The 26,626-nt window shown below is 44.2% G+C and overlaps 1 protein-coding gene across 8 annotated transcripts in view; it reads left to right on the forward strand.

Moving 5' to 3' along the window:
- Positions 1 to 26,626, forward strand: part of ACACA (acetyl-CoA carboxylase alpha) — a 253,317-nt gene that overhangs the window by 207,884 nt on the left and 18,807 nt on the right. For all 8 annotated transcript variants that reach the window (XM_036223376.1, XM_036223375.1, XM_036223382.1 and 5 more), the window contains 5 exons: positions 9,953 to 10,049; positions 13,172 to 13,268; positions 14,149 to 14,284; positions 20,844 to 21,021; positions 22,757 to 22,869. In XM_036223376.1, coding sequence (XP_036079269.1) covers positions 9,953 to 10,049; positions 13,172 to 13,268; positions 14,149 to 14,284; positions 20,844 to 21,021; positions 22,757 to 22,869 — 621 coding nt within the window. The remainder of the gene's footprint in view (positions 1 to 9,952; positions 10,050 to 13,171; positions 13,269 to 14,148; positions 14,285 to 20,843; positions 21,022 to 22,756; positions 22,870 to 26,626) is intronic.

Raw genomic sequence — 26,626 nt, forward strand, 5'->3', positions numbered from 1 at the left:
TTTAATTTAAGAATCACTGTGATTTTGTTGAAAGAGAAAGAGGTCTTCATAAGAAGAACTTAACACACCTTTACAAGCACCACCCTAAGGCAGGTGGGACTGTAAAACACTTCCCATATACATGATCTTATTTAGGCCTACTACCTCTCAGAGATACAAAGAGATCACAGCTTTACAAACTGAGAGAAGTTAAGTGATTTGTGCAAGGTCACACAGCTGTTACTTAGGAGCTGAGACTTAATCTGAAGCCTAACTATAGACAGTGTAGAAAATCACCTGAGGAAGATTGATTTTAATTTAAAATTTTACTTGTTGCTTTCAATGCCTTTTCTTATTAATCTTAATAAAACTAAATAGTTTTTCTTACATAGCCAGAAAAATCACCATAGTAACCTTCTCCGTACCTCTCATTTTTATGCCATTATTATAATAAGAACTATGAGCCTGAGATAAAATCCAGGACTTTTCTGGGAGAACTCAAAACAAGATCCAGTGAGTGTTTGCCTAGGAATTGTGGGGAGCCATCGTAGCTGGCTTCTGAGTTCTGCATCTGAACTGAACATGACCTGTTTTTTGGGAGCCATAAAACCCACATGCAGTAGCCATAGCCCACCCAATCGACGTATAAGACAAGAGGTTTTTAAAGAAGAAAATATTTTCATTTTGAAATAAATTCTGTAGTTTAAGTCATTGTTATTGAAGTAAGAAATGTAAAATGATCTAAGCATGTAAGTTAAAATTTCAGTATCCTGGTGCAGTCAGAAGTTTGATTTAGAACTATCATCAAAATTTAAGTCTTCTTTCATGGGTGAACAGATTTGTGTGTGTGTGTGAGAGAGAGAGAGATTGAGAGAGAGCGAGCGCATTATCTTGGCCATTATTAATGAGATCTACAGAATAAAATGGAATTTGTGATAAACTAAGTTTTCTGTTTTTTGGATAATATTTTTTCATTGACTCCCTAGTAATTCATCCTGCTGTCTATGTGCAGCTAACATTCGCTCCCAAATAGAGTGACTTCAGATTTTAATTTAGTGGAAACGTTAAAGAAAGCAGATGATTCCCTGTGATAAGTTAAAGCAGATATCTTCTAGGTGAAAAGTTAAAGTCATTTATTAGAGGAGATAGTGCTGTGATATTCTTCAAACTGACGCCCAACACGAGACCAGAATCTAAACGATCAGCTTTGGGCTCACGATAGAGAGATAATTTTGAAATGGATGATCACATTTTACACTGGGGCCATAGAGGCAAGGAATGTAGAACACAGTAATTACAAGTTTAGTCTTGATAAAACACTCTCCATCCTGTTTAAGTCAGCAGAGGTTAGCTTGCTCAGATCTCCACTTTTAATTGGTTTTAGACTTGGGTTTTTAGGGGGCGGAGGGCTATGTTCAAATTAGAAGAATCGCTGAGAAACCATGAGCTGAGAGGGCAAGCTAGGAAACAGTTATTTGTAGAAGCTTTTATGCGGCCTTAGTCAAACATGGATACCTATGGAACAAAAAAGTTTTTTTCTTAAACTGTTATGCCCCAACTCAATCTCCACGAACCACCAAGAAGCCGACACCGATGCAAGAGCAAGAGGGAGTTTATTTCAGACTCGAGTCCGGACCGCAGTCCGCACACCGACGCAGCAGTGAGTAGGAGGCGGTCCTGAAAACGGGGCTTCAGGGGTATTTGAAGGGAAAAATCGTAAGCATGGGGAGCGATGTCTTGGCGTTACAGGATTGGTACAACGAGGCTTAGGATTGGCTGGGTGATGGCGCCAAGGAACAAGGCGGGGAATCTGGAGAGTTACTTTCCATAGTTGCTCTGATTGGCTGAGTTAGGATGCGGTGATCGTCTCACTATCTGCGGCTTTTCCGGGAACTGGCCTGTGCTTAAGATGGAGTCTTATACCTAAGATGGAGTCACTTTGGTTCTTCATTCCCCCCTTCTACTAGTAAATGAAGAAGCTCAATCGTGAGCTTCCTCCGTTTCTAGGTAATGGTACTGTGAACGCATAACCATGAGCTGGATGGTGCCTAACCGTTCCCCGATAAGCCTAAGCACCCAGTTAAGAGCGCAGGGGCCAACAGTCAGGATCAGTAAGAAAGCAGTCAAGGGGCCTAGGAGCGGCAAGGCCCATGTTATCCAGGAGGATCTAAGACCAACTGAACGCACCTTGAGCCTCTGCTTCAGCCAGGAGGTTCTTAATGGACTCTCGGAGTTCTTTTACTTTATTCTGGACAATGCCTGATGCATTAACAAAAAAAACAGCACTCCTCTCCTAAGAACTGGCTGGTGCCCCCCTTTTCTGCTGTCAATAGGTCCAAGGCGCGGTGGTTCTGGAGAGCTACTCCAGCCAGGGATGTAATCTGGGTTTGCAAGGCCATCAGGGAGTTGGCTACCTTGTCAAGGTCCTGACTTATACCAGTGGAGAGCTTGTAGTAGAAATGGGTTGCCCTACCAATGCCCCCTGTCCCAAGCCCTGCTGCAGCGAACAGCCCTCCACCTAAAAGGAGAGCTCCTACAGAGAAAGCTCTCCTTCTTCGGTGCCCAGGTGATACCAGAGTAGTCATAGCTTCGGGACTGAGAACGGTCAAGGGAGGGGTGAGGAACACCGGTACGCAGGGCAAAGACCAATTGGTTGGGAAGCAGCGGAGTAAGGTAGACTGGTTGCAGACAAAGAAGATTCCCGGGGCCTCGCATGTAAGATTGGTGTTTGGGGAGCCAATGGAGTTGTTGCATAGGGCCTCGGTTAGGTGAGTCCCTTTGGGAACTATGCAGGTAACATTACTAGACATCAGGGTAACTCTATCAGTTAGGGGACCCACTGCTAGAGTGGTGGGGATGTTCAGAACCAAGCTAGTGGGTTTTATAGTGAGATTTTGGGCCTGGACCCAGGGTCGTGGGACTGGCCAGGCGAGGAAAGGTTTTGGTCTTAAGGGGAGATAGATCCAGCAAGGGGTACTATTTAAGCTAGGACTGAGGACTTGGTAAGTATCGTTAAATTTGGTGACGATCCGGTGTGAGAAGTCTAGGGGACTGAGTGCCTGCTGACCCTGTTTTAGTAGCCCATTGGGCTCATAGGCTGGGGGGGTTCATCAGTGCCTCTCCAATTTTTATGAGGTTCTCTCTAACCTGTTCTTGAACTCCTTGCCTCACTTCGTCTTGCCCCCCCCATCAGACATCCCATAATGAGTTTGCAATGAGAAGCAGAACTGCTTTCCAATTGGAGGGCAAACGCTAGTGCGGCTATCTCCCCGTTGTCCAGTAGCTACTCAATACTTGACGCTGGCTTGTTCGCACATCTTTGCATCTCTGTAACAGGAGGAGTGTACATAGGTTCGATAAGAGAAAGCAGAGCCCCTCCCATACTGTATGTAGCATTCAGAGGGGCAGGGTTCAGGGGACACACATCTCAAGGCACATACAGCAATAACTACCAGTCTTACAATCTTTGCAGGCGAACCTTCAAGGGATTGTTTGAGTCCTTTGAGACTGTCCATCGTGGCGGAGGGGGGCTTTGTTCTTGGTGTGCACAGAAGTCTGCTGGCCGTACGTGGGTGTGATGAATACAGGCAGCGAGGCCGTCGACTCTGAGTGCAGTGGGGGTAGTCAGGATAACTACGTAGGGCCCCTTCCAGCGTGGTTTGAGGGTCTCACGATGGTTTCTCTTGACAAGTACCCAGTCTCCTGGTTGGTAGCAATGAGGTTCTGGCATAGAATGTCTCGTAAAGAGCCTTCAGTCTGGTCCAGACATCCTTGTGAGCGCGTTGGAGGGTTTGGAGAGAACGGATAAGCACATTATCATCCGCATCAAGGGCATTAATGACCTCAGATTGTAGAGCAGGAATAATTGGGGTAGGTCTCCCGAACATAATTTCAAAAGGAGTTAAGCCAAGTCTATAGGGGGTGTTACGCACCCTATAGAGTGCATAGGGAAGGAGAGTCACCCAGTCCCCGCCAGTCTCCTGGGCCAATTTAGTTAAGGTCTCTTTTAGGGTTCTATTCATCCTCTCTACTTGTCCTGAACTCTGGGGCCTGTATGCACAACGTAATTTCCAATCTGCCCCAATTACATTTGCTAACCCCTGGATTACCTGAGAGGTGAATGCTGGTCCGTTATCAGACCCAATCATAGCAGGAAAACCATACCTCGGCAGGATGTCTTCTAGGAGTTTCTTGGCCACTACATGAGCTGTCTCGTGCTCGGTAGGAAACGCCTCTACCCAACCTGAAAAAGTATCTATAAAAACCAGCAAGTACTTGTAGCCAAAAGATCCTTTCTTAATCTCCGTGAAGTCTGTTTCCCTGTAAGCTCCAGGCTTGGCTCCCCACAGCCTCATCCCTGGCTGGGCTGGGCTGCTGTTGGCATTGGTCATCTGGCAGGCTCTCCAGCGTGCCACAATTTGTTCAGTCTTGGGATGGGCGTCCTTGATCTTGATGTCTGCCCATCTGATGAGGTCCTGCATCTTTCGGGTGCCCATGTGTGTGGTCCGGTGCACTTGAAACAGAAGCTGTTCTCCTAGTTTCTCGGGGAGGATCACCTTTCCATCTCCCATTCGCCACCAACCGTGATGTTCTTTGGACGTAGGCTGCTTTGCGATCCAGGCTAAGTCCTCCGGGGAATACGTAGGGCTGTCCGGCAAGCTGGGATCTCCGGGGTCCGGGAGAGCAGCAGCTAGGACAACCTCAGATTGAGCTATTTCTCTGGCAGTCCGGTCTGCTAGGGCATTGCCCCTAGAAACTGGGTCATTAGTTTTCTGATGTCCCGGGCAATGTATGATCGCTAATCTCTTGGGTAGCCAGAGGGCGGCCAGTAATGTTAGAATTTCATCCTTGTTTTTGATAGTTTTTCCCTCTGCCGTCAGCAAGCCCCGTTCTCTATATATAGCTCCATGAATGTGAGCAGTTGCGAACGTGTACCGGCTGTCTGTGTACACGTTCAGTACCTTATCCCTGCCCAGCATCAAGGCCTGAGTCAATGTTATTAACTCTGCCCGTTGAGCAGAGGTCCCGGGGGGCAATGACTCTGCCCAGATGACCTCTGTCTCCGATACAACTGCTGCCCCTGCATACCTTTGTCCATCTCGCACAAAACTGCTTCCATCCATATACCACGTGTGATCAGCTCCGGACACGGGGTGGTCTTGTAGGTCTGCTCGTACCCCTTGGGCCTGGGCCAGGATGTCAGCACAGTCGTGGAGAGGTGCATCGAGGTCTGGATTGGGCAGCAGAGTGGCTGGGTTCAAGGCGGTGGGGGGCTGAAAGAAGATTCTGGCAGGGTTAAGCAGTAAGCTCTGATAGTGAGTGAGCCTAGCATTGCTAAGCCACCTGTCGGGGGTCTGTTTGAGCACTCCTTCGATGGTGTGAGGGGTGGTTATGTATAAGGTCTGTCCTAGGGTGATCTTATCAGCATCTTTAACCAGCAGCGCGGTTGCAGCAATGATGCGCAAGCAGGTGGGCCAGCCAGCCGCTACTGAGTCCAACTTTTTTGAAAAATAAGCTACTAGCCTCTTCCAGGGGCCTAGTTGCTGAAGCAAAACACCTTTCGCGACCCCCCGGTTCTCATCTATGTAGAGGTGAAAAGGTTTTGTGATGTCTGGTAGCCCCAGAGCTGGGGCATTCAGTAGGGCCTGCTTTATCTGGTTAAAGGAGTTGTCCATCTCCTGAGTCCATTGGAAGTCCTGTTTTGGTTTTGTGGCCTCGTATAGGGGCTTGGCCAGTTCAGCGAACCCTGGGATCCAAAGTCTACAGAAACCAGCTGACCCCAAGAACTCCCGTACTTGCCTTGGAGTGTGGGGCGTTGGGATCTTAAGGACCGTTTCTTTTCTGGCTTGTGACAACCATCTTGTACCATCTTTTAACAGATACCCCAAGTAACTTAACTGGGGTTTACAGATCTGGGCCTTTTTGGCAGAAGCCCGGTACCCCAGATCACCAAGGGTCTGTAGCAGGTCCTTAGTTCCCTGTCGGCAGGTGTCCCGGTCATCTGCTGCGATGAGGAGGTCATCTACATATTGTAGAAGGGTTAAACCCGGATGATCTCGGCGGAACTCACCTAAGTCCTCGTGAAACGCCTCGTCAAAGAGGGTCGGGGAGTTTTTAAACCCCTGTGGGAGCCTGGTCCAAGTTAGTTGTCCATGGATACCCCTCTTAGGATCAGCCCATTCAAAGGCAAACAGGTCCTGGCTCTTAGGGGCGAGAGGCAAGCTGAAAAAGGCATCTTTTAAGTCCAATACTGTGTACCACCAGTGGTCAGGAGGTAAGGAGCTCAAAAGAGTATAAGGATTAGGGACAGTAGGGTGGATGTCCATGACTCTCTTATTAACTTCTCTTAGGTCTTGCACTGGTCGGTAGTCGGTGGAGTTAGGCTTGCAGACCGGTAGTAGGGGGGTGTTCCAGGCCGACCGGGAGGGGCGCAGAATGCCCAAGTTTAGCAACCGCCGTATGTGGGGGGTCATCCCCTTTTTAGCTTCTTGGGACATGGGATACTGCCGAACCCTCGCGGGGTCAGCCCCTGATTTGATCTCGACAAACACTGGAGGCCGGTGGTGGGCTAGACCCATCCCCCCTGTTTCAGCCCACACCTGCGGAAACTCTTGTAGCCAGGCGGCGACATCTCCAGGGAGTGAAGGGGATTGTTGGAGCAACCGGTATTCATCTTCTAAGTTTAGAGTTAGAACATGGACTGGACATCCTGTCTTATCAGTCACGGTCGCCTTCCCCCCAAGTTGAAATGTAATCTGGGCACCTAATTTGGTTAGTAAGTCTCTTCCTAATAGAGGGTAGGGGCAATCGGGTATGATCATGAAGGAATGGGATACCCGGCCCGTACCGAGATCAACCGTTCTTCGGGTAGTCCATGAGTATTGTTTAGTACCCGTTGCTCCTTGCACCCATGAGGTCTCATTGGAGATGGGTCCTTCCGCCTTGAGTAGGACCGAATGTTGGGCCCCAGTATCCACCAGGAATTGAGTAGGCTTCCCCTCTACTCTCAGAGTTACCCTGGGTTCGGGGAGGGGGACCGAATCCCGTCCCCATCATTCATCATCTTCTACTAGGACTCAGACCTTGGGTTTCCTTTTGGGGCAATTGCGAGCCCAATGGCCCTCCTCCTTGCAATAGGCACATTGGTTCTTCCCTAGGGGCAGCCTACCTTTCCTTTCAGTTGCCGTTGGCGCTCTCTAGGTTCCACTGTGGCCGCTAGTAGGACCCGGGCCAAGTCTCAGTTCTGTCTTTTTTCAGCCTTAATCTGTTTATCCTCAACCGTATCTCTATTATTATAAACTTTCTCTGCTATTTCTATGAGGTCTCTAAGCTGTTTCTCTCCTAATCTCTCAACCTTTTGTAATTTCTTTTTTATGTCAGGCGCCGACTGATTTATGTAAGCCAATGCCACCGTCCCGAGGTGCTCGGGTTTCTCAGGGTCTATATGAGTGTATTGGCGGAACGCATCCATCACACTCTCTAGAAAAGCAGCCGGACTTTCTTCCTGTCCCTGCCTCAAATCATAAACCTTGGCCAAATTCGTGGGCCACCTCGCAGCCGCTTTGAGACCTGCCAATAGAGCCTGGCGGTAGACCTGGAGCCTCTCCTTACCTTCTGCCATGTTATAGTCCCATTCAGGCCGACTCATCGGGAAGGCGACGTCAATGGCTGCAGGAATGGTGGTGGGGATGCCCGCAGGGCCTGGGATTAGTTTCCGAGCTTCCTGTATAATTCGCTCTCTCTCTTCAGTGGTGAACAATACCTGCAGAAGCTGTTGACAATCGTCCCAAGTAGGCTGATGAGTGAACAAAACAGTTTCAAGAAGATTGATTAAATCTTTAGGATTATCAGAAAAGGGGGCATTCTGGGACCTCCAATTATATAGGTCACTGGTAGCGAAGGGCCAGTAATGGAATAGTTGGTCGCCCCTCGCTCCCACCGGCCCAACTGCTCGTAAGGGGAGCACCGTGGAGTCAGCCTCCAGGGGAGGGTGTCGCTGGAGGGCCCTCCGCGTGTTGTCTGCCGGGCCACTGGACGGCGTGGGTTGAGGAACCTGATTCTGGCCAGACTGAGGTCCCGGTGGCGGCAGAAGGGGCGCTGGTGGCAGCTCCGCCGGCAGAGGTTCCACCAGAGGGAGTGATGGTGGTAGGGGTGCCGGTTGAGGTGGCGGCACCGGCCTGTAGGGAGGTAGAGGAAAGATGATCTCCTCCTCTGACCCTCCTTGTAAGACTGGATAAAGGGGTGCCATTGGCAGTGCAACCTCCCTAGGCTGGTTCCTCCCCGCCTTTGCCACCATGACAGGCACCTTCTGTGAGGGAAAAAAAGATTTTAACCAGGGGGGTGGGTGCCTAATTAGATCCTTCCAAACAATGATATAAGGGACCTGATCTGGGTTTCCGTCCCGAGGGCGGAATACAATATCTTCTACAGCAGAAACAATGGACAAATCGAAGGTCCCCTCTGCGGGCCATCCTATGTTGAAAGAGGGCCATTCCGTGCTGCAGAAAGTGACCATCTTTCCCTTCCTGACCTCTACGGAGAGTCTGTGAGCCCGTTCCCGAACATCCTTGAAATGGCTGGTTAAAAGTCCTAAAGGGGAAGAGGTCGTCTGTCCCATAACGTCCGTCACAGTCAGATACTACACAACCACACCAACAGCACGGATACGACAACACAGGAACACAAAAGAAAACAGATGTGAGGTCTCGCTCCTCACCCGAGATACAGACGAAGAGACCAACAGACTGGACAAACATATAACAACCACTCACCGGCCGGCCGCAGAGGTCCCTCCGGGTTGGGTGCCTTGGGGCTGTGGAGATCCCGGACGAGCCCCCAAATGTTATGCCCCGACTCGTATCTCCACCAACCACCAAGAAGCCGACACCGATGCAAGAGCAAGAGGGAGTTTATTTCAGACTCAAGTCCGGACCGCAGTCTGCACACCGATGCAGCAGTGACTAGGAGGCAGTCCCAAACATGGGGCTTCAGGGGTATTTGAAGGGAAAAGTCGTAAGCATGGGGAGCAATGTCTTGGCGTTACAGGATTGGTACAACGAGCTTGTCGCTTAGCAGGATTGGCTGGGTGATGTGCCAAGGAACAAGGCAGGAAATCTGGAGAGTTACTTACCACAGTTGCTCTGATTGGCTGAGTCTAGGGTGCGGTGATCGTCTAGCTATCTGCGGCTTTTCCAGGAACTGGCCTGTGCTTAAGATGGAGTCTTATACCTAAGATGGAGTCACTTTGGTTCTTCAAAACTAAGATGTCGAAAGTTGTGTATGTTGCCAGCAAAGGAAATTCTATATGCAAGGGAGGTTAATTACATTAAGTGTGTGCATCCGAACCGTTATATCTTCACTATTTGTCACAAGAATGTAGGCATGGCCCTTTCTTGTAGAAAGGTTATACTTTGTCATTTGTAAATAAAGTGGATGTGTATCTTATTGCTTTTTTAGCAGAAAAGCTGAATCCCTTTTTCCTAAATTTGGGTCCTCATCTAATCATTAACGCTTTTCATTTGGCTATCTTCAGCTTTTCATTAAAAGAAAATCAGTGAAGTCAAACAAAATAGAAAGTGAAGTTTAAGATAGAAATAGATATTCTGAAAACATCTTTAATGACTTGGCTGCTTTTTGACAAATGTTTGCAGTGTTTTGAAAAAAACTAAGTTATTTATTTAAAAGCAATACAAACGCTCTCTGCTAGCTGAACCCCATCGTTTAACAATAAATGATGCTTTTGCTGATAAATAAATCTTTTTACGTGGCCTAGCAAATGAAATAGGAGATGATGTCTGAAGGCAGATGAACATTAGGCTGTCTAATGTTTCCATCTATTATAATATGGTTAAAAACACAACAAACTCCCCCAAATAATCCCCTAAATCCAACCTTAAATTTGCCAGTTCGAGTGCATTTTCAATGGATTGACTATCTATATTCTCTTTTTGTTTTCTCTCCTTTCCTTCTGTAGCCCAGAAAGGTCAGTGGTTGAGTGGATTTTTTGACTATGGGTCTTTCTCAGAAATCATGCAACCCTGGGCACAGACTGTGGTGGTTGGCAGAGCCAGGTAAGAGCTCTTTTGTCCTGGGAACTCTTTTTCCTCACAACTGAAAACAAGAAAGGAAAGGGCCATGATTATATAGGTTCTTACCAATAATGCTCGCTTCATCTAAACTTTCTAAGGATATTGGATTATGGTCATCAGCACAACTGGAGTGCTGGTTCCCGGTAAGCATTTAGTGTGTCACTCTAATGATACGATTAATCCGAAGTCTGGTTTTGACAATATTTCCTTTTTATAATGCTGAAAGAAAAGCTCTTTGGGGGCTGTAAATAGCCATACCCACCAATGATCCCCTTCTCCCCTAAGATCATTTTCTTCAGGAGTAACAAGTGAATCACTCTCATCTCTTTCTCTACATTACTTGGGAGAAGTTCCTTCATGGCATTGAGATCATTTAAGTAACAAATACACTATATTGGTTTATCACCAGATTTGAATTTAAAAAAATATATATATTTTTTTTACCTCTAGCAGGAGTGAGTAAAATAAGCCGGAATAGGTTGCTGGGATACCTATATTTTTCAAGTGGGAAATTGAAGTTTCTATTAAATTTTAATACCCACTCTAAGAAGTGCTTCACTCAACAGCAAGCTCTGCACGAAATAATCTGTAGCGCTCACCATAACAAGCACCTGCCAAGGCTGATCTTAATCTCATTCTGCACTGCGGAGACATGCCGCCCTAGGGATCCACATCTGGAGCTCACCTTCCTCTCGGGGGCAATCAGTTTTCCTTATCTTGGTGAAAAGTGGCACCTGCTCAAGATTCTCAAACATGCCACATTGGGTTGAGATTTAGATTCTAGCCTTGAAAATAATTCTAGGCTTTGTGGTTCTCTCAGTACAGGAGGTCAGTACACCTCATGCTGCCAGTGACAAGGAGCCATCAGATGGCAAATCTCACAGACAGAATCTTCCACTGTAACTCTGAATAAGAGTTAGGCCTGGAGTCAGTCCAGACTGAAACCCACGAGGACTAGCTCTCATTTTCTCTCGGGTCTCAGGTCTTCTTCCTCACCCAGGCTTCTGGGTCCCCGTGAGAATATTTTTGTGCCTGGTAAAATATCCACTGGGGAGGTGGATGTGAGGGTTGTGATAGCGCGAGAGCCCTTTTACCCATGACCTATCAGTTTGTTACAGTGAGACCGCACATCACACCTAAACCAACTTTTTTGAAAATTTGTCTTATCTAGTTTGCTTCAGTTCTCCTGTCTGTAAAAAAAGATGACAGATTTTAAGCCTCAGAAAGCCAAACCTTTGTTAAGGTCTTTTAGATCCTCCCATGGGAAACAAGAGAATAATACTTTACACTTATGACTGGAAGAATAGGGATTGTCTGTGAGCAAGATCAGTCAAGCTTGCCTTCGGTTAGTTCTGCCATTGTTTATTGCGACACTCACTCTGACTTCTTCCTTTCTTTCCATCTGATGAGTTCTGGGCTTCTTACTCCAAACACATACACATGCTCACAAGTATATAAAACACAAATGGAACTAGCTTCTTTCAAAAGCAATGGCATTTCGAGAAATAAATATAAATGTATTCTTCTGGGATTGTTACTGTAAGTGCTGCCAAAACTCATCTTTGGTATGTATGTTTGGAATATGTGCGCTATTGGCTGTAAATTGTCTTTTATTATTCCATGGCACCTTGTCCAGGGACACACTATAAAACAAGATGTAGCATCTTCAAGTGCTAGCCTGATAAAATTTATATGAAGTATAATAGAAAACAGAAGTTGTTCTGAGCTGTTTTCAAGTTCAATAAATAACTGTAATACTCGGATAAAGATGTTCTTTATTAGGTCACATGGGCCCTAATATATAAGTTACAAGTTACCGATTTAGGGTGGCTTTTGCAATTACCAGTTTCCAGTTGGATTGTTAATCATTGCAAACAGAAATATTTCTAAGCCCCCCTGTGTACCTCCTGCTCATTGTCTGGTCGTCTAGAGGGCTTTTGATTCTGATTCAGTGCGGGCAAGTGACAAGGGGGTGGGTGGTCCCCACTCAGGCCCCTGTCAGGCCTCTTGTGATGACAAGAATCCATTTCCAGTAGCCAGTGTAACAACCAAATTCCATCCTTCATGGAAAAGTTTGTTATGGAGATGCTATGAGGGAATGCGAGACTATAACCCGTCCAGCCCCAACCCTCAGGAATGCAGCTAAGAAAGTGAAGATTGAATTACATTTTCCAGAATAGGGACTCACCCTGTGCCTTGCAGCATTGTCTTCTCTCCTCTCCTCTCCTCTCCCCCTCAGTGTCTCCTTCTCCCTCTGTCTCTCCCTTTCCCTCTGTTTCTCTTTCTTACTGATTTTTATCAGGAAATCTTTCTGAGGACCAAGTTGGGAGCATATCATAGAGTGTAGACGCAGAGGCTTTGAGCTCCTGAACAGTGTTTAAAATCAACATAGCTTGGAAAGTAAATATATACCTCCAATACAGATCACCTGTTTCACCAAGATTACTATTGAAAGTTATCCCCGTCCCATTGCTCTTTTCCAATAGAAGAGAAAGTTAAGGGCTTGTTTAATCGCCTCCTTCCACTTGGCATGTATTTTTCGTCATCACACTCCCTCTCCACACACCCAATGCCAAGACCTACTGTACCTTCTTATCTGGAGCGATGTTTTAGTATTCCGTAGAAAACTATAGCTCTATTCTAACAGCGCCAGCATTAAAACAGTTCCTGAAAGTTTCAGGTTCCTGCCATCTTTCAAACCATTTTCCTCCATCATCACCAAAGAGATGCTTTATAGTGAGCTGAGAAAATCCATTTGGCAACAACAGAGATGAAAGTGTGTGTGCATGCATGTACACATTATATGGCTAGGCTATTGAATCTAAATGCAGAGCCTCCCCTAATACAAACCTTGATTTGAATTTATCCCATAGTGAGAAATAGGGGTGATGCTGAGGGTAGTTTCCCACCTTATTTACAAAAATTTACCATATTCACCAAATCTGTAGAGTCTCACATTTTATCCCTAAAGAGTCAGATTTCCTCCACTCTCTGTATTTGTTTCCAGTTTTTCCCCCCAATATTTTGATGTGGGATTGGAAAGTAAATGACTAGCTGTAATGTTGACATACATTGGGTTCTTATGTGGCTCATTTTTTTATCAGGCTGGGAGGAATACCTGTGGGAGTAGTTGCTGTAGAAACCCGAACAGTGGAACTAAGTATCCCAGCTGATCCCGCAAACCTGGATTCTGAAGCCAAGGTAGGTCACCTCAGGTACCCTGTACACCTGTGCTTGGAGCTGTGTTTGCCTTTTGCAGAGCCTGTGGATATATTGGGAACACTGCAAACTACCAATTTTGGAGAGAAAGGCAGTCAGCAGCCTTTAATGCTTTCAGACCATCATATGCTCACTTTTAAGGTGACTCTAAATGGACCACAAGCTAAATTCTGCCTGAAAAATAGGCCTTTACAGTTGCCTTGTTGATGCTAGAAAACTACTTTTGTTGAGGATATGGTCTTAAGAAAGACAATTGACATGATGCTGAGGGCTCTTTGGTCTCAGATTCTCTGAGCACACACATGGAAGAGCTACACTAGAATTAATAATGAAGTCTGCCAAAATGTGAACAACACAGCCCATCCTTTTTAAAAGGATGGATACCATTTTCACATCCTGACAAGATCCAGAAAATGAGAGGAGGGGTTAACTGGGGAGGAGGTTATTCAGCAAGGTCACATCAAGTGTCTTGATTAACCAAAGAACAGGAAAAGCCACACTGAGCATAGAGATGAGAGGACTTGGATCTATGTACAACTATCTGTTTGGAGGAGGAATATAGCTGAGTCACTTAAGTTGCCCTTGAGAAGCCTAGAACAGGGATCCTGAGACTGCCTTCTTCCATTAGAAGCAGTACGGCCTCCCTCTTCTGACTATGAGTGGCAGTATAATCAGGACTTAAAAAGAGGAATGTTTTAAAAAGTCAAAGATTTTATATATATATACTTCAAAGGACATCTTTATGATGAATAACAGTTTGTCTAATTTTGACTTTTTAATCAATCAAACTTTGTTCACCTCAGAGAGATTCCCCCCAAACTGTGTTGTTAATTGTGTCTTTCTCTTTCATTTTCCCCAATAGATCATCCAGCAGGCTGGCCAAGTTTGGTTCCCAGACTCTGCATTTAAGACCTCTCAGGCTATCAAGGACTTCAACCGCGAAGGGCTGCCTCTGATGGTCTTTGCTAACTGGAGAGGCTTCTCTGGTGGGATGAAAGGTGATTGGCCTGCTCTGGGCTGGAGGGCATAGCTGGTTTCCCAGACCCTGCAATAGGGGAGGGAGGGTTTATCTTTGACAGAACCTATGGATGTCCACCACCTAGGCCTTTGGGGGATTATACTCCCTCTGAGATATCTTCTGAGTTGCAACTTGAATGGGAAAATTCAATGTTTTACAATTCCATACAAAATATCAGATCAATCTGCTAGTGTTATCTAGGTGGACTACTGTTATGGATTAGCTTTCACAGGTGAATGATAGACTGTTCTGATGGTCCTGGGTGGGGAAAGATATTGTGCTAGTCTCTGTCCCTCGTTTCTGGGCATAGTTTTTGTTGATTTTATTCTTTAACACTCAGCAATCACCAAGATAGATACTGAAATTATCCTTCACCAGAAGAAAACGAACAAATTCTATACCAGAGGCTGTTCTTTGTGGTAATTAGGGGTATATTTTATTATTATCCAACAACAGCCCTGGGCCGTGGCTCCAGCATATTAGACCATTATTATAAAGGCTCTGCTCTGTGCTGTGGGAATTGCTTAGTGATTAGGCAGCCAGTGTCACCAAATACTGAGAATCTGCTATTTGCAGAGCCACTGCGGACAGTTCAGGGAATGCCAAAGGAAATACACTCTGCCTCTTAGAGTAACTAAGTTCTCTGTCCAACGGCCAGAAATTCATGGCCATGCTGAGGCCAGAGGCTACATACCAAAAGGGGATGAGTATGCTGATGGGTGTCAACTTCATTCATGGGCAGGGTTGGCTGGGACACTCAGAGGTTCTGAAGTAGTAGAATGGGTTAGAGGAATGGAAGGAGGGAGGGGTCGATACTGCTGGGATAAATAGAGTGATTAGATACAAGGGCATATGAAATGTGAAAGAATGAACTCTCAGTAGGGCACCCAGAAATACCTTGGGGCAGGTGCATCTCTTGCTTCTAGGGAAAAATGGAGGAAATCACCCTTTTGGAGATGGTCAACTATGTGTGGAGAGAGCTTAGAGCCTTATGCCTACAACTTTACCTTACCTGGCTAGGAAAAGCCCTGTATAGCTAGGCCTTCCTGGCAAAATGTAGACTAGGGTGCTTTTTTGCTTTTATAGGTGAAAAGTTTCTCTTTGACCATATTTGCTAGAGAACTACCACATTTTACACTTTTCTTGGGGGAGATTTGGATTATACGTGCAAATAATGTTTGTATACTTTCTTAGACCATCAACATGAATTGTTTTTTGACCAAAATAATAAATCAGTGGAAATACCATGAGATATAGAGAGTATAGGTTAAACAAGTCAATTCTACACATTTTTATTGAGTTCCTATGTGCAAGGACTTGTGCTAGCTTCTGCAGACAAAACAAAACAAGTCAGAAACACATTGCCTCAAGGAGTCAAGAAAAATGTGTTGAGAAAGATGATAAAACCATGATGTATAAAGTATAAGTGAAATACCACAGTGTTCAGAAGAAGGCGGTACTACATTAAATTTTATATACATGAAGTTCATTTAGCATCTGATTTCACTTGATCCCAAATTCCTTAATTTACATTAAGACTTAAGAGAGAATGCAATGCTATTACTCCTTAGTTACATCTCTCGGGGTCTGGGGAGTATTAAGAATTTGTTCTTCCTGACATTACTTAGGAGTAAATCAGTCTGGATATTTTGTCTAACAAGTTCGGAGTTCAAAAGTTTGCCATGTTCCTCTTGTGGGAAAAACTTCAGTTCTGCTACATATTTTGGCTCAGGCCCAGATTGGCTGCTAGCCCTATAACAATAAGAACAACAACAATTAAGATTCATTGAGCTCTTTTCACCGGAAACTGTGCTAACCATTTTACATGCATTATCTTACATAATCATCACAAGCAGCACCTCTGAGGGGTAGGTTATATTATTATCGGCAATTTACATAAATTGAGACTTAGGTTAAATAAATTTCCCAAGATCATGTAGCTAAAAATGACAGATTTGGGAGAGGAACACAAATCTGTCTGACTTCGTGTAAGCATAGCCGGCTGATTTTTAGAGCCCAGGATCGGACCAGATCTAGAATATTCCTGGAATAGAGTATCTAGTTTTCTGAGAAAGTTATTATTAACCCACCTCCCCTCTGCTTTGGAGTTGTCCTTGTTTATTGTGACAAGAGAAACATCAAGATCTCAGAAATCAGTTATGTTTATTGTGGCAAAATGTACATAAGTGTTTATCATTTTAACCATTCGTAGGTATGCTATTCAGTGGCATTAAATACATTCACAGTGTTGTGTAAACATCACAATATGTGTACCCAATTTTTCATCATCTGCAATATGAAACCTGTACCCATTAAACGATAACTCTCCCTTTCCCCCTCCCCCTTGCTGCCCCTTGTCAAAAATGAGTTATTGGCCTGATACTGACCAGGGTCAGCTTTGTCTTCTGAATTTTGGTACTGCTGCATTCCTTTATACATCACTTAAGACCAAAAAAAAAAAAAAAATAGCTTTAGGGAAGATAGAGATTGGTATGAAAGTAGGAGGGGGAAGAGCTTCGCCTTCATATTTACATACAGGTCAGGATGTTTTCTACATATCATCTCATGTAAAGGGACCTAAGCTGAGAGTCATTCCATATCCCTTGGGGAGATGTTTGCAGTTTTGATTTCAATACTGGGTGGGGATTATGCAGGGAGGGAAAATAAACAATTATGCCATCCCTCAGTGCACACAAACACACAGCCAGGAGCCGACTGCACTGTGGGTAAAATGACTCCAAAATTGTGTGTAATGAGTAGGAAAAGATTAGAGACAGCTCTTGCTATGCTGAAAATTGACATTAGTGGAGGGGAAAAAAAAAACTCTTTACTAGTCGGCCTAGGAGGTCTAATTCGAGCAGTAAAAATATAAATAAATAAATAAAAGCATGTCAAGATGGTATTGGTGCTTTTTTTCCAATGAGCTCTATCTGGCCGGAAGGCTATTCAGCATAATGCAAAATTAAATTATAAAAACTGGCTGAATATTTAGATGGAAGAGCCATTTGGAAGCAGTTTATTTAGACGAACCGGCAATGACCCACAACAGGGAGACATCAAGCGTGAAATTTACTAGAAATTAGCACCAGGGTCCCAGCCTCAGCATGAATAGCTTGATAGGATGCAAATCCCAGTGATATTAAGCTGCCTCACTGCTGGTGCTACAGGGTCACTCTCAGTTGGCTTTTCATGTTATACTTATTATTTTTTCCTGGGACAGGTTATAAATAACAATAAAAAAACATTTATTGAAAACTTTAACTGGAATGAAAGTCTATTTTAAAGTCTCTGATTATTTGAATGTTGAAATATAGTGTCAGCCAGCCATAATGAACTCATGAGAGACATTATATGTATGCATGCAGCTTGTATATGTCTAATGTTTACCTTCAGCTTCTAACAGATAATCTTGCCCCAAGCCAATAAGATCTGTTCCAGCTTTGAGAGTGGGGCACTGTGGAAACATTCCACCATCCTGCTCCCTTGTTTGGTACATATGGTGGCCACGGTTTATCCATGTTGTGTAACAATGAGGGCCCTGGGCAGGGTTTGTGTCTGGGTGCTGAGAACACACTGGAAAGGCTGTGCGTGATCACCTCATGCAGATGTTCTTTGCAGAATGCTCAGACAGCTCCAAGCTCCCGCCTCTCTAGTGAGGAACCTATCAGTATTTTCCATTCCCGGTTGCATTTCTCATGGCCTGAGAATTGACAATCAGCGTATGGATACCTTTAAAATCCCCTAGACTGATGTGTAGCCTAGACCCTTGGGAATAGACCCTCCACCACTATTCTTGGCTGTGCTTTTGCTCTGTCTCAAATATGGATTTCAGACAAATGTGTGCCAGATTGTTGCCAAGTGCTTCATTTTAACCTGCCTTTCAAAATGTGTAGTTTGAGGCAGCTGTAATTCAGTATGAGCATGTTGTTTGTAGAGTTTATTTGTTTTGTTAGTTTTAATAGGCTTTATTGCTTTTGGGGTGTTTTGACGGGTGGATTGTAGGACTGTTGGTGTTCCAGGTTAGGCACAAGCGTTGTTTTCAGTCTCCAGCTTTTCAAACTTTAATGAACCTTGATTCCCCTTTTATGCCCAGTCTTGGGGCTTGAAGATAATTGTTTGGCAGTCAGATCCAAGCTGGTAGTATCATCAGTACAATTTCTGACACTACTGACCATACAAAATATCGAGGCAAAATTTAGAAATATTCAGCCATTTATTCAGATCTCTTTTCTGGTTTCTGTTTTACTCAGCCATTTGTTATCAGATGCTGGAAAGCAGATTACCTCAGCCTCATGCCCTTTCCTTGCAATAAGAATGATGACTTAAGAATGAGGTAGTAAAATGTGGACTTCGGAGCCCAAAAGATCTGGGTTCAAGTCTTATTATCTCTGCCACTTCAGTCACTATGTAAGGCTCAGTTTACTCACCTGTAACTTGGATAAAAGAACAAGATGATTTTCTGATGATTAAATGATTTATGTGTGTATGTATGAAATCATGCTTCCCTGGTGTAGAATAAACTAGTCATGATGATGAAAAGAGAGACTGAAGTCCGTTTCACAAAAATAAAAAATGTGCACACAGTAAACGTCATCCCAAATTATTTGCATGTACTATGAAATCCAGGTTTTTTTTAAATTAAATAAATGAAAGTATAATTTAAATAAAATACCCCCTTCCTTTTTAGGAGCTGGGTTAATCATAGTATAGTGACGCGTTTTTTGATGTGGGTATGTCTTTAACAGACGAGAGTGAAGAGGCTGGAAACTTTCCCTTCACTTACTTCTAACTTACTTTTCCTCTTTCACATAGGATGACTTTCTTTGTGCTGTTTTCTGTTGTTTTACTTCTTTTATCTATGCCTTCCATTTCTTCTCTGTGCATGATACCGTTGAGGGCTACTCCTTTCCATTACTTGTTCTAAGACTGTACTCTTGGCAGCACTGAAAAATGTACTGCTAATTACACAATTATTTTATTATGTAGCACTGGTTGAAATATCCACTAAAGAATTAATTTAGTTAAAATAATTTGAACTGAGCAATTATTTTCATAACCACAGAATTAGCGTAAAGCGCTTAAAGTCCTTTATTCCCTGCTCTTCATACAGCAGTTGTGTAATTAGCAGTAAATTTTTTTTTGGTCTTTGCTTCCCTCTCAAAGGAATAAACGTCTTTGCTCTGATCATACATACAGAATGTATGACCATACACATTCCTCATAGAATAGGGAATTTTCCCTGGGGCAACTTCTGAATTTTTGGAATCTTTGAAGTCTTCACAGACCAGTCAGGTTGGGGCAAATGGAGAAAGGCATATGCCTTGGCAGTGAACTATGCTTACTAATGGTTTGTATACAGAGCCATTTTTACTTTAGAGAAGGTGGCAGTTTAATTTGCGAGTTACTACAATGAAAGCAATTTCTATTTGGTTTGCTCTTAACTTTCTGAAAAATAATTCTTTGCTTTGGATTTCCAGAATTGATTTATTCCAAATTGAGATCCTCTCTTTGATAGGAAAGTCTGAACTCAGTCGAACCTGTTATTTGATGTTTAAAAAGGACCCATTGTGGTTCCACTGAAGTACTCATTAAACATCTGGAATCATAAACCGAAGGCTTTAGCAATGTTTAGACTTCAGTGAGCTAGGAAATAGGAAGACGTTCATAAATTGTTGGGAAACAAATAACTGATCCTACTTTCCAAGGACTCACTTTATTAATGTACCAGGGGGTCCCTTTTCTTCAGGCTGCTCCTGGCCTTGAGGGACATTACAAAGTGTACTCTTTAGCAAAATGAAGAGGTGGCTCCTCTTTTGATGTGGCTGTGTGACATTTCTAATAAATACGTATGCATTTAAATTTTTTCTCACTGAAACCTTGATAAAAATGCAGCTATTAAATAACTAATTTGTTTTTCTTACTCTTTGTATTCCTTCCAATGTGTATATATGTGTTCATTCATTAATTCAGCAGACACAAGTTCCAGGCACTGGACAGGACACTGAGGATACCGAGATGAAAGATGCAGTTTTTGAAGGATCCATTTCTGTTAGCTGCACATATTAAGAGCTTATCATAGGCTAAGTTTCATGAGAAGAATTGAAAAGAGCTTGAGTAGTTCCTTCCTTCAGAAAACTTAATGTACTGAGAGATATCACATATTGACATGAGAAATACTCAACATGTGTAGAGCAAGTATGAATTAATGTGGTAAAACCTGACTACAGAAATTCAGGGAGGATATAAAACATATGCCATCCGTAGGGTCTGCATGCTGAATCTTGTGAAAGACAATGCACTTACTTCTCTTGTGCTTTTGAAGATCACCTGGAGTCTTGAATAGAATACAGGTGGAAATACCAATCCCTTTAGTCTTCAGGGTGGCCAAACTGGGGTGGCTGAGTCCCCAGACCTGTCACCTGTGGTCACCTCACGGAGGCACAGTGTGCCATGTAAATATTCTTTTCTGTGTGTGCCATGATGTGAACAGTGTTTGGAAGCACTGTTTCATGATTTCTAACTTATCTCATTCTCCATAGATATGTACGACCAAGTGCTAAAGTTTGGTGCTTATATCGTGGATGGCTTACGGGAATGCTCTCAGCCTGTGATGGTTTACATTCCTCCCCAGGCCGAGCTTCGGGGAGGCTCCTGGGTCGTGATTGATCCCACCATCAACCCCCGGCACATGGAGATGTATGCTGACCGAGAAAGCAGGTAGTGTTCCTTCCTTATTTCCATTTACTGCCTCTAGACATCTTCTGGCTGATGGTTTCCTCCTGGAGAATGTTATAACCAAGAGAACTTTATTTGAATCTATTCATTCCCAGAGGGCTCCAAGGTCAGAAAAATAGATTTTCTAAATAGTGTCGGCTGCCATGGGAAGGAAACCAGGCTGGAGTCAGGCTCTCTTGGTATGATCCCCACCTCAGCTTCTTTTACCATGAAGTCCTGTATTCCAAACACCCCCAAACTCCGAGAGATCCTCTCTTCCTATTTGTTGTTCAGATACGCCTGTTCACTCTCTCTCTCAGGTATGTGGCGGAGGGAGCTTAAAGCGAGTTGGAGTGGAAGGATTGAATCGAGTCTGAAGTTCTAGGGTCCTAACCCAGCTCTTTGCCACTGACTAGTGAGGAACTGGGAGCAGTCCTTACTCTCCCCAGGCTGCTGCTTGTCTGCAGAACAAATGGGGTGGCCTTTGTGGCCCTCATTCTGTGATTCCAAACCAAAGCTCTTGGAGTCCAGTGTCTCACTCTGGCATTCTAGGAGGCTTAGAAAAGGCAGTGTTTGCAGCAAGAACTGCAAGGGAAAATCCCAGGCTTTTGTGGGGAGGTGATACCTGAAAATTCTTAAGTAAAAACTATTAAATCCAGCTTCCTCTCATAATCTATTTTTAAACCTTTCCAAAGTAGGTAAATTTCACATTGTATTTCCTTGACATTTCTATCCCAATTCCTACATCTAGTCAATTTATGAGAGTACCTGTTGTTCTCTTTTCCCCAAAATTTCAGCCTCTTACTTCAGAATTGCTCAGGGGAGTCTAGTAGTTTTATTGTTAAATCACTGGGCTTGTATTCTGTGCTTAGGAATTTATTATTTTTAAGTTCTATCCCAACCCCTGATCTGAACCAGATCAAAGCCGATTCTTCCACAGACTTTGGAACAACACTGTGGTTTCAAATCTCCCTTCACTTATTAGACAAGTCTCTTAACCCCTCGTACCTTAGTTTCCTTATCTGTAAAATGAGAATGATAGTGTCTTACCTCATAGTGGATGTAGACGGCATAGGAGTGTTATGAATATTTTTACGTAAGCACTTAGAACAGTGCCATGCACATGGTAAGCGTTAGCTATAATATCTTTTTTAATGTAAAAGTTTAGAAAAAATAAAGGTGCGTAGTGTCACATTAGTATGCACTAGAAGTAACCCGAGACCGGTTGGCTTTGTCATTTCCATAGCAGTAGGCAGGATGTTTTCTCTTAACTGCCTGGCCTGGCCTAGTGTGTCTGAGTCCTGCCAACAGACCGACACTGTGCATAGGACCCATCAGCCTCGTCCCCTCACCATACGACCTAAGTGCTGGAGGTTGTTCCCCTGTCACTGCATAATCTCTTTTGATCCCCCCGGAAAATAATGTGACTCCCGTTACCCTGATCAGCTGTAGGTGGTGGAATCTGTGTTCTTCTCCCTTTAAGATAGAAGTAGTCTGGTGTGGTAATGAGAATGCTTTTAATTGCTTTTTGCTGGGCCTTTCTCATACCTCACTTAGACACTTCTCTGGTGGCTGCTTCTCTCCCTGGGGTTGCTTCTGTGAACCATGGGTGGGCAAAACCATAATGAAGCCATTTCCTGGTCCACAAATTGTAACTGGCCTCATTCCGTTGTCTCCTTTCTTTAAAGTGCCTCTATTTCTGTTTTGTTACGTTTTCTTTTCTTTCTCTTTGATCCAGGGGATCAGTTCTGGAGCCAGAAGGGACAGTAGAAATCAAATTCCGCAGAAAGGATCTGGTGAAAACCATGCGTCGGGTGGACCCAATCTACATCCACTTGGCTGAGCGATTGGGTATGTCTGCTTGTCCTCCTGACAAATCAATGAGCCATTCAGCTGATTTGTAATGAGTGCATTCTAGGCCAGAAGAGGAGGCACTGAAGCATTTGATCAAATTCATGATAATCTTTATTTACTGTCCTCTATATGGTAAGACCCTGATAGAAAGAAATAGTGTGTATAATAGGAGGGAAAGTGGGCCCTAAAAAGGCTAAAGTCACCCACATTTTCTTCTGATATTTCCTTGTAGTTCATGTAGCCTGTCTTTCTAGGCTTATGGATGTCCTTGTAAAAAATAATTAGCTAGAAGGTGCTGTTGGGGGTAGTCCAAGCAGGCGGGGAAGATGCTAGACTTAAATATCCTGTTTCCACTTGTCTCTTTGGACAACAAGCCCACCTTGGTTCTGGGGGATGTGAGTCAGTGTCCTAGGTGGTGTTCTCGGGCCATCCTGAGCTAGAGAAGTGGAAGTAAAGATTGTGCACTATGTGCCTCCAAACAGAGGCTGTGGCAACAATAGCCCTGGGAGCCTTTGCACTCGATGCTTCCAGCCGTGGCTCTGTTGCTGATTTGTTTCTGGAGTTTTTGGAAGGTGCTTGCGTTTTGAACATAGAACGAAACTGTGGGAGTCCTGTGTTGAGTCCAGAGTCTGAATGAGTTTCAGACTCTTTTATAACACTGATTTTCTGCCCAGGTCTCCCATTGAGCCCCTTGCTGTGTTGGTAAAGATAATTGCTTGAGGTTCTTTTGTTTGTTGGTTTGTTTTGTTTTAGTTTTTCCAAAGAAGCAGAGAGATTGTCTTTAAAAGGTAGTGAAACTCAGTGAATGGAAGGCATAAAAAAGAGAGTTGCTAGCTCATTTATGTTCCGAATGGTAATTTAATTAATAAAGTGCCATTTGTGGACTCTTTATATCCTCACCATCTAGAGACACAAAAACTTTTGAGTGTTTGCCTGCACTCCTGAGACTGCACATCCAGGCGTTTGGAGCCCTGAGCCAGGTTGCTTGCCACACACAGTGACTCGGGTTACAATAAACCCTGTTTGTGTCCCATTGTTTGCCATTAGGCAACAACCAACAATAACTCTAACCCACTGCAGCCTGATCCTTTTACAGGAAATACACACATACAACAAGAAATTGGCAAAGTTGTTTCGAAAATCTATTGCCACCCAGAGTTGTTGAGGTATTGTTGTTTTTTTTTTCCCCCTCCGAACAGGATAATTACTTCTGACCAACCCCATACACTTTAATTAAAGTAACTGCAGCTCAAGAGCAAGTTACTCACAACTGTACAACACAGAGGAAGCTCTAAAAGCTTCAGCCACTGATAAGCATCTCACTTAGATGGCTCATAATTGCTCCCAGCATCCCGCGATTGTTGCTGCTGTTTTTACCACTAATTCTGTACAAAGGCAGCAAAGCCACAATTGCAGGACACAGCAAATTGCATAATTTTTCCTTTTTTTCTTTTTTTTTTTATTTTTTATTTTTTTTTTTTTTTTTTACCCCCCTCTTTTGCTGGTTTTCTTTCTGGCCAATTTAAAATTTGTCAAAGTCGGTCTTCTTCTGGATCACTGCCCTTTGATATTTCGCGCACTCCATTTGCCACAAACAAGCCGCAGGGCCGAGGTTCATGCTGACTCTAGCAGAAGCAGAGAGAGCTCCATTTATCTTACACTGCCTGCTGAATTCCTACTCATTAACTGGGGGTTCACTGCCTCTTTTTAACCCCCCAATGGCTGTTATCATCCCTTCAGAGTAACTGGGTGGTAGGAATAGGGATCCTCTCTGACATCTGTTTGCAGAATGACTAGGTGGTGAGGGGCGTGGGGCTGGAGCTGCTCCCTCGTGAAGGAAAGGGACACCGCTCCCACCTTCACCCAGCACCTTTTAACTTTTGAAACACGGGACAGGGAGAGGGGGGAAATTCCCGAGTGATGGCCATTTAATCACTTGTTACAAATCACCTCATTATCAGTTTCCTATCTGCATTGAAGAAAACCATATTTATTTAACCTTGACCAAAATGGCACTAGAGAAAGGATCTTTAGTCTGCTCACTGTGAAGTAAGCTCTGGCCCAAGGCAGCTTGGGAACACAAGCTGGGGATCTGGGATAAAAATAACGATGTACAAGTCTTGGTTATAGTGCTTTATAGGTAAATTGTTTAACTTCTCTGAACATCAATTTCTTCACTTGAAAGTGGGGATAACACCCCCACTCAGCTAATGTGAGGATCAGATGAGTCTGTGTGTGCTTTCCATCTGCAAAGCATTTTTCAAACATCGGGCTTGACATCCTTTCTGTCTTAATCACCCAGAGAAGCAGATCCACAGTTTGGTATCAAACATTCTCTGTGGCTTACGTTCACTTTTGGAGCAAGTGATAGAGGAAGGGAAAGAAGAAACAGGAATGGTCTTGTCTCTCAGGCATTCGCAATCTTTCGGGGGGCCATGCACACCCAGGCGTATCTGTGACACAATCCATCAGCAGGGATGTAGCAGCTTGCTGTGAACCCGGCTCCTCTGGCGTTTGGCCTCTTCCTCAGTGCCTAGAGCCAGAGGTTGCCAAAATGCTCTCTCGCAAAGTGAGTGAGTGACTTCATTTTCCAGATTGGAAGATTGAGGCAAAAAAAAAGAAGAGCTAAATAAATTATCCAAGATATAAAATAAATGTGCATCGGAGCCTGGAGTAAAATTCTGGTTCCTTATGTTCTACCTTTCTAAGGATTTCCTCAGATTCGACTTCAACCAAATACTGAGCCTGATCAAAATTAAACAAGGATTCGCTCCCTGTGTGATCTAAAGCCAATTCCACTGAGGAAAATCAGATTTAGGAGAAAGCCTACAGGAGTGGATGTTATCTTGTGTCCTCAACCTCTTCCCAGATCAGCCCCTCACTGGGGAGCGTGCTGTGAGACCACTTAGACAGACCAGTGCACGGCTGGTCAACAGTGTTCAACAGCATACTATTTCCTCTCTAAGGACGAGTAATATTTAATTTCTGAGCAGCTAACGTCATCTCTTTCAGAATTTTTCGCTTTAAAAAATGACCTTTTGTCATTTTATATACTTAGTTGGGTAGGAAGGTGGTAAATTCTGTGATTATAACAGTGAGTATGAAAATAGTACATACATTGATCCTTGATAGAGGTAAAGGGAAGAATTACCCCAGAAAGAAATGTGATGTGAGCCCAAATACCAGAGTCTTGCACTGCTGGACCTGTTCTGACCCTGGCTTCTCAGAAGTGGGGCTTGGTAGAGTCATTGTGGGAGGGCTAGCATCCTACCATTCTGGTTGCCTTAAGGAAATTAAATTCCTTCTCTGGAGATAGAGCCCCAGCCCTTCGAGGCCTCTTTGTGTCTCCCCGACATCCTACCTCCCGACAGAGACAGGAGCAGGGAGGGTGGCTGTGAAGCGGGACGGCCTTCCTGGCCTGGTCTCCTCAGCGCTGTGACCTGAGGTCCTCTCTCGCCCTCCTCCTGTGTTCAGAGGGAAATGATGAATCAATTTAGATAGAGAGAACTGTCCAGCTCAAGTGTGAAGCAATTGTAAGTCCCCCCCTCCCGCCCCCGCCCTCGTACAAAGAGCACCCAGGCAAAGGAGCCACTTAGTGGAACTTTATTCTGCTCCAGACACACATCTCAGTCGTGTTCCTGTTCCCAGACAGCCAGGCAGCCTGCCATGCAGCACCCTGGCCGTGGCCACACAGAGCGTGCCCTGGGAGTGACAGTCTGGCTGACACAGGCAGAGGCAGCACTGGCTGAGCTGC

Source organism: Rousettus aegyptiacus, unplaced genomic scaffold (assembly GCF_014176215.1).
Source record: "Rousettus aegyptiacus isolate mRouAeg1 unplaced genomic scaffold, mRouAeg1.p scaffold_m13_p_6, whole genome shotgun sequence".
Lineage (NCBI taxonomy): Eukaryota > Metazoa > Chordata > Mammalia > Chiroptera > Pteropodidae > Rousettus > Rousettus aegyptiacus.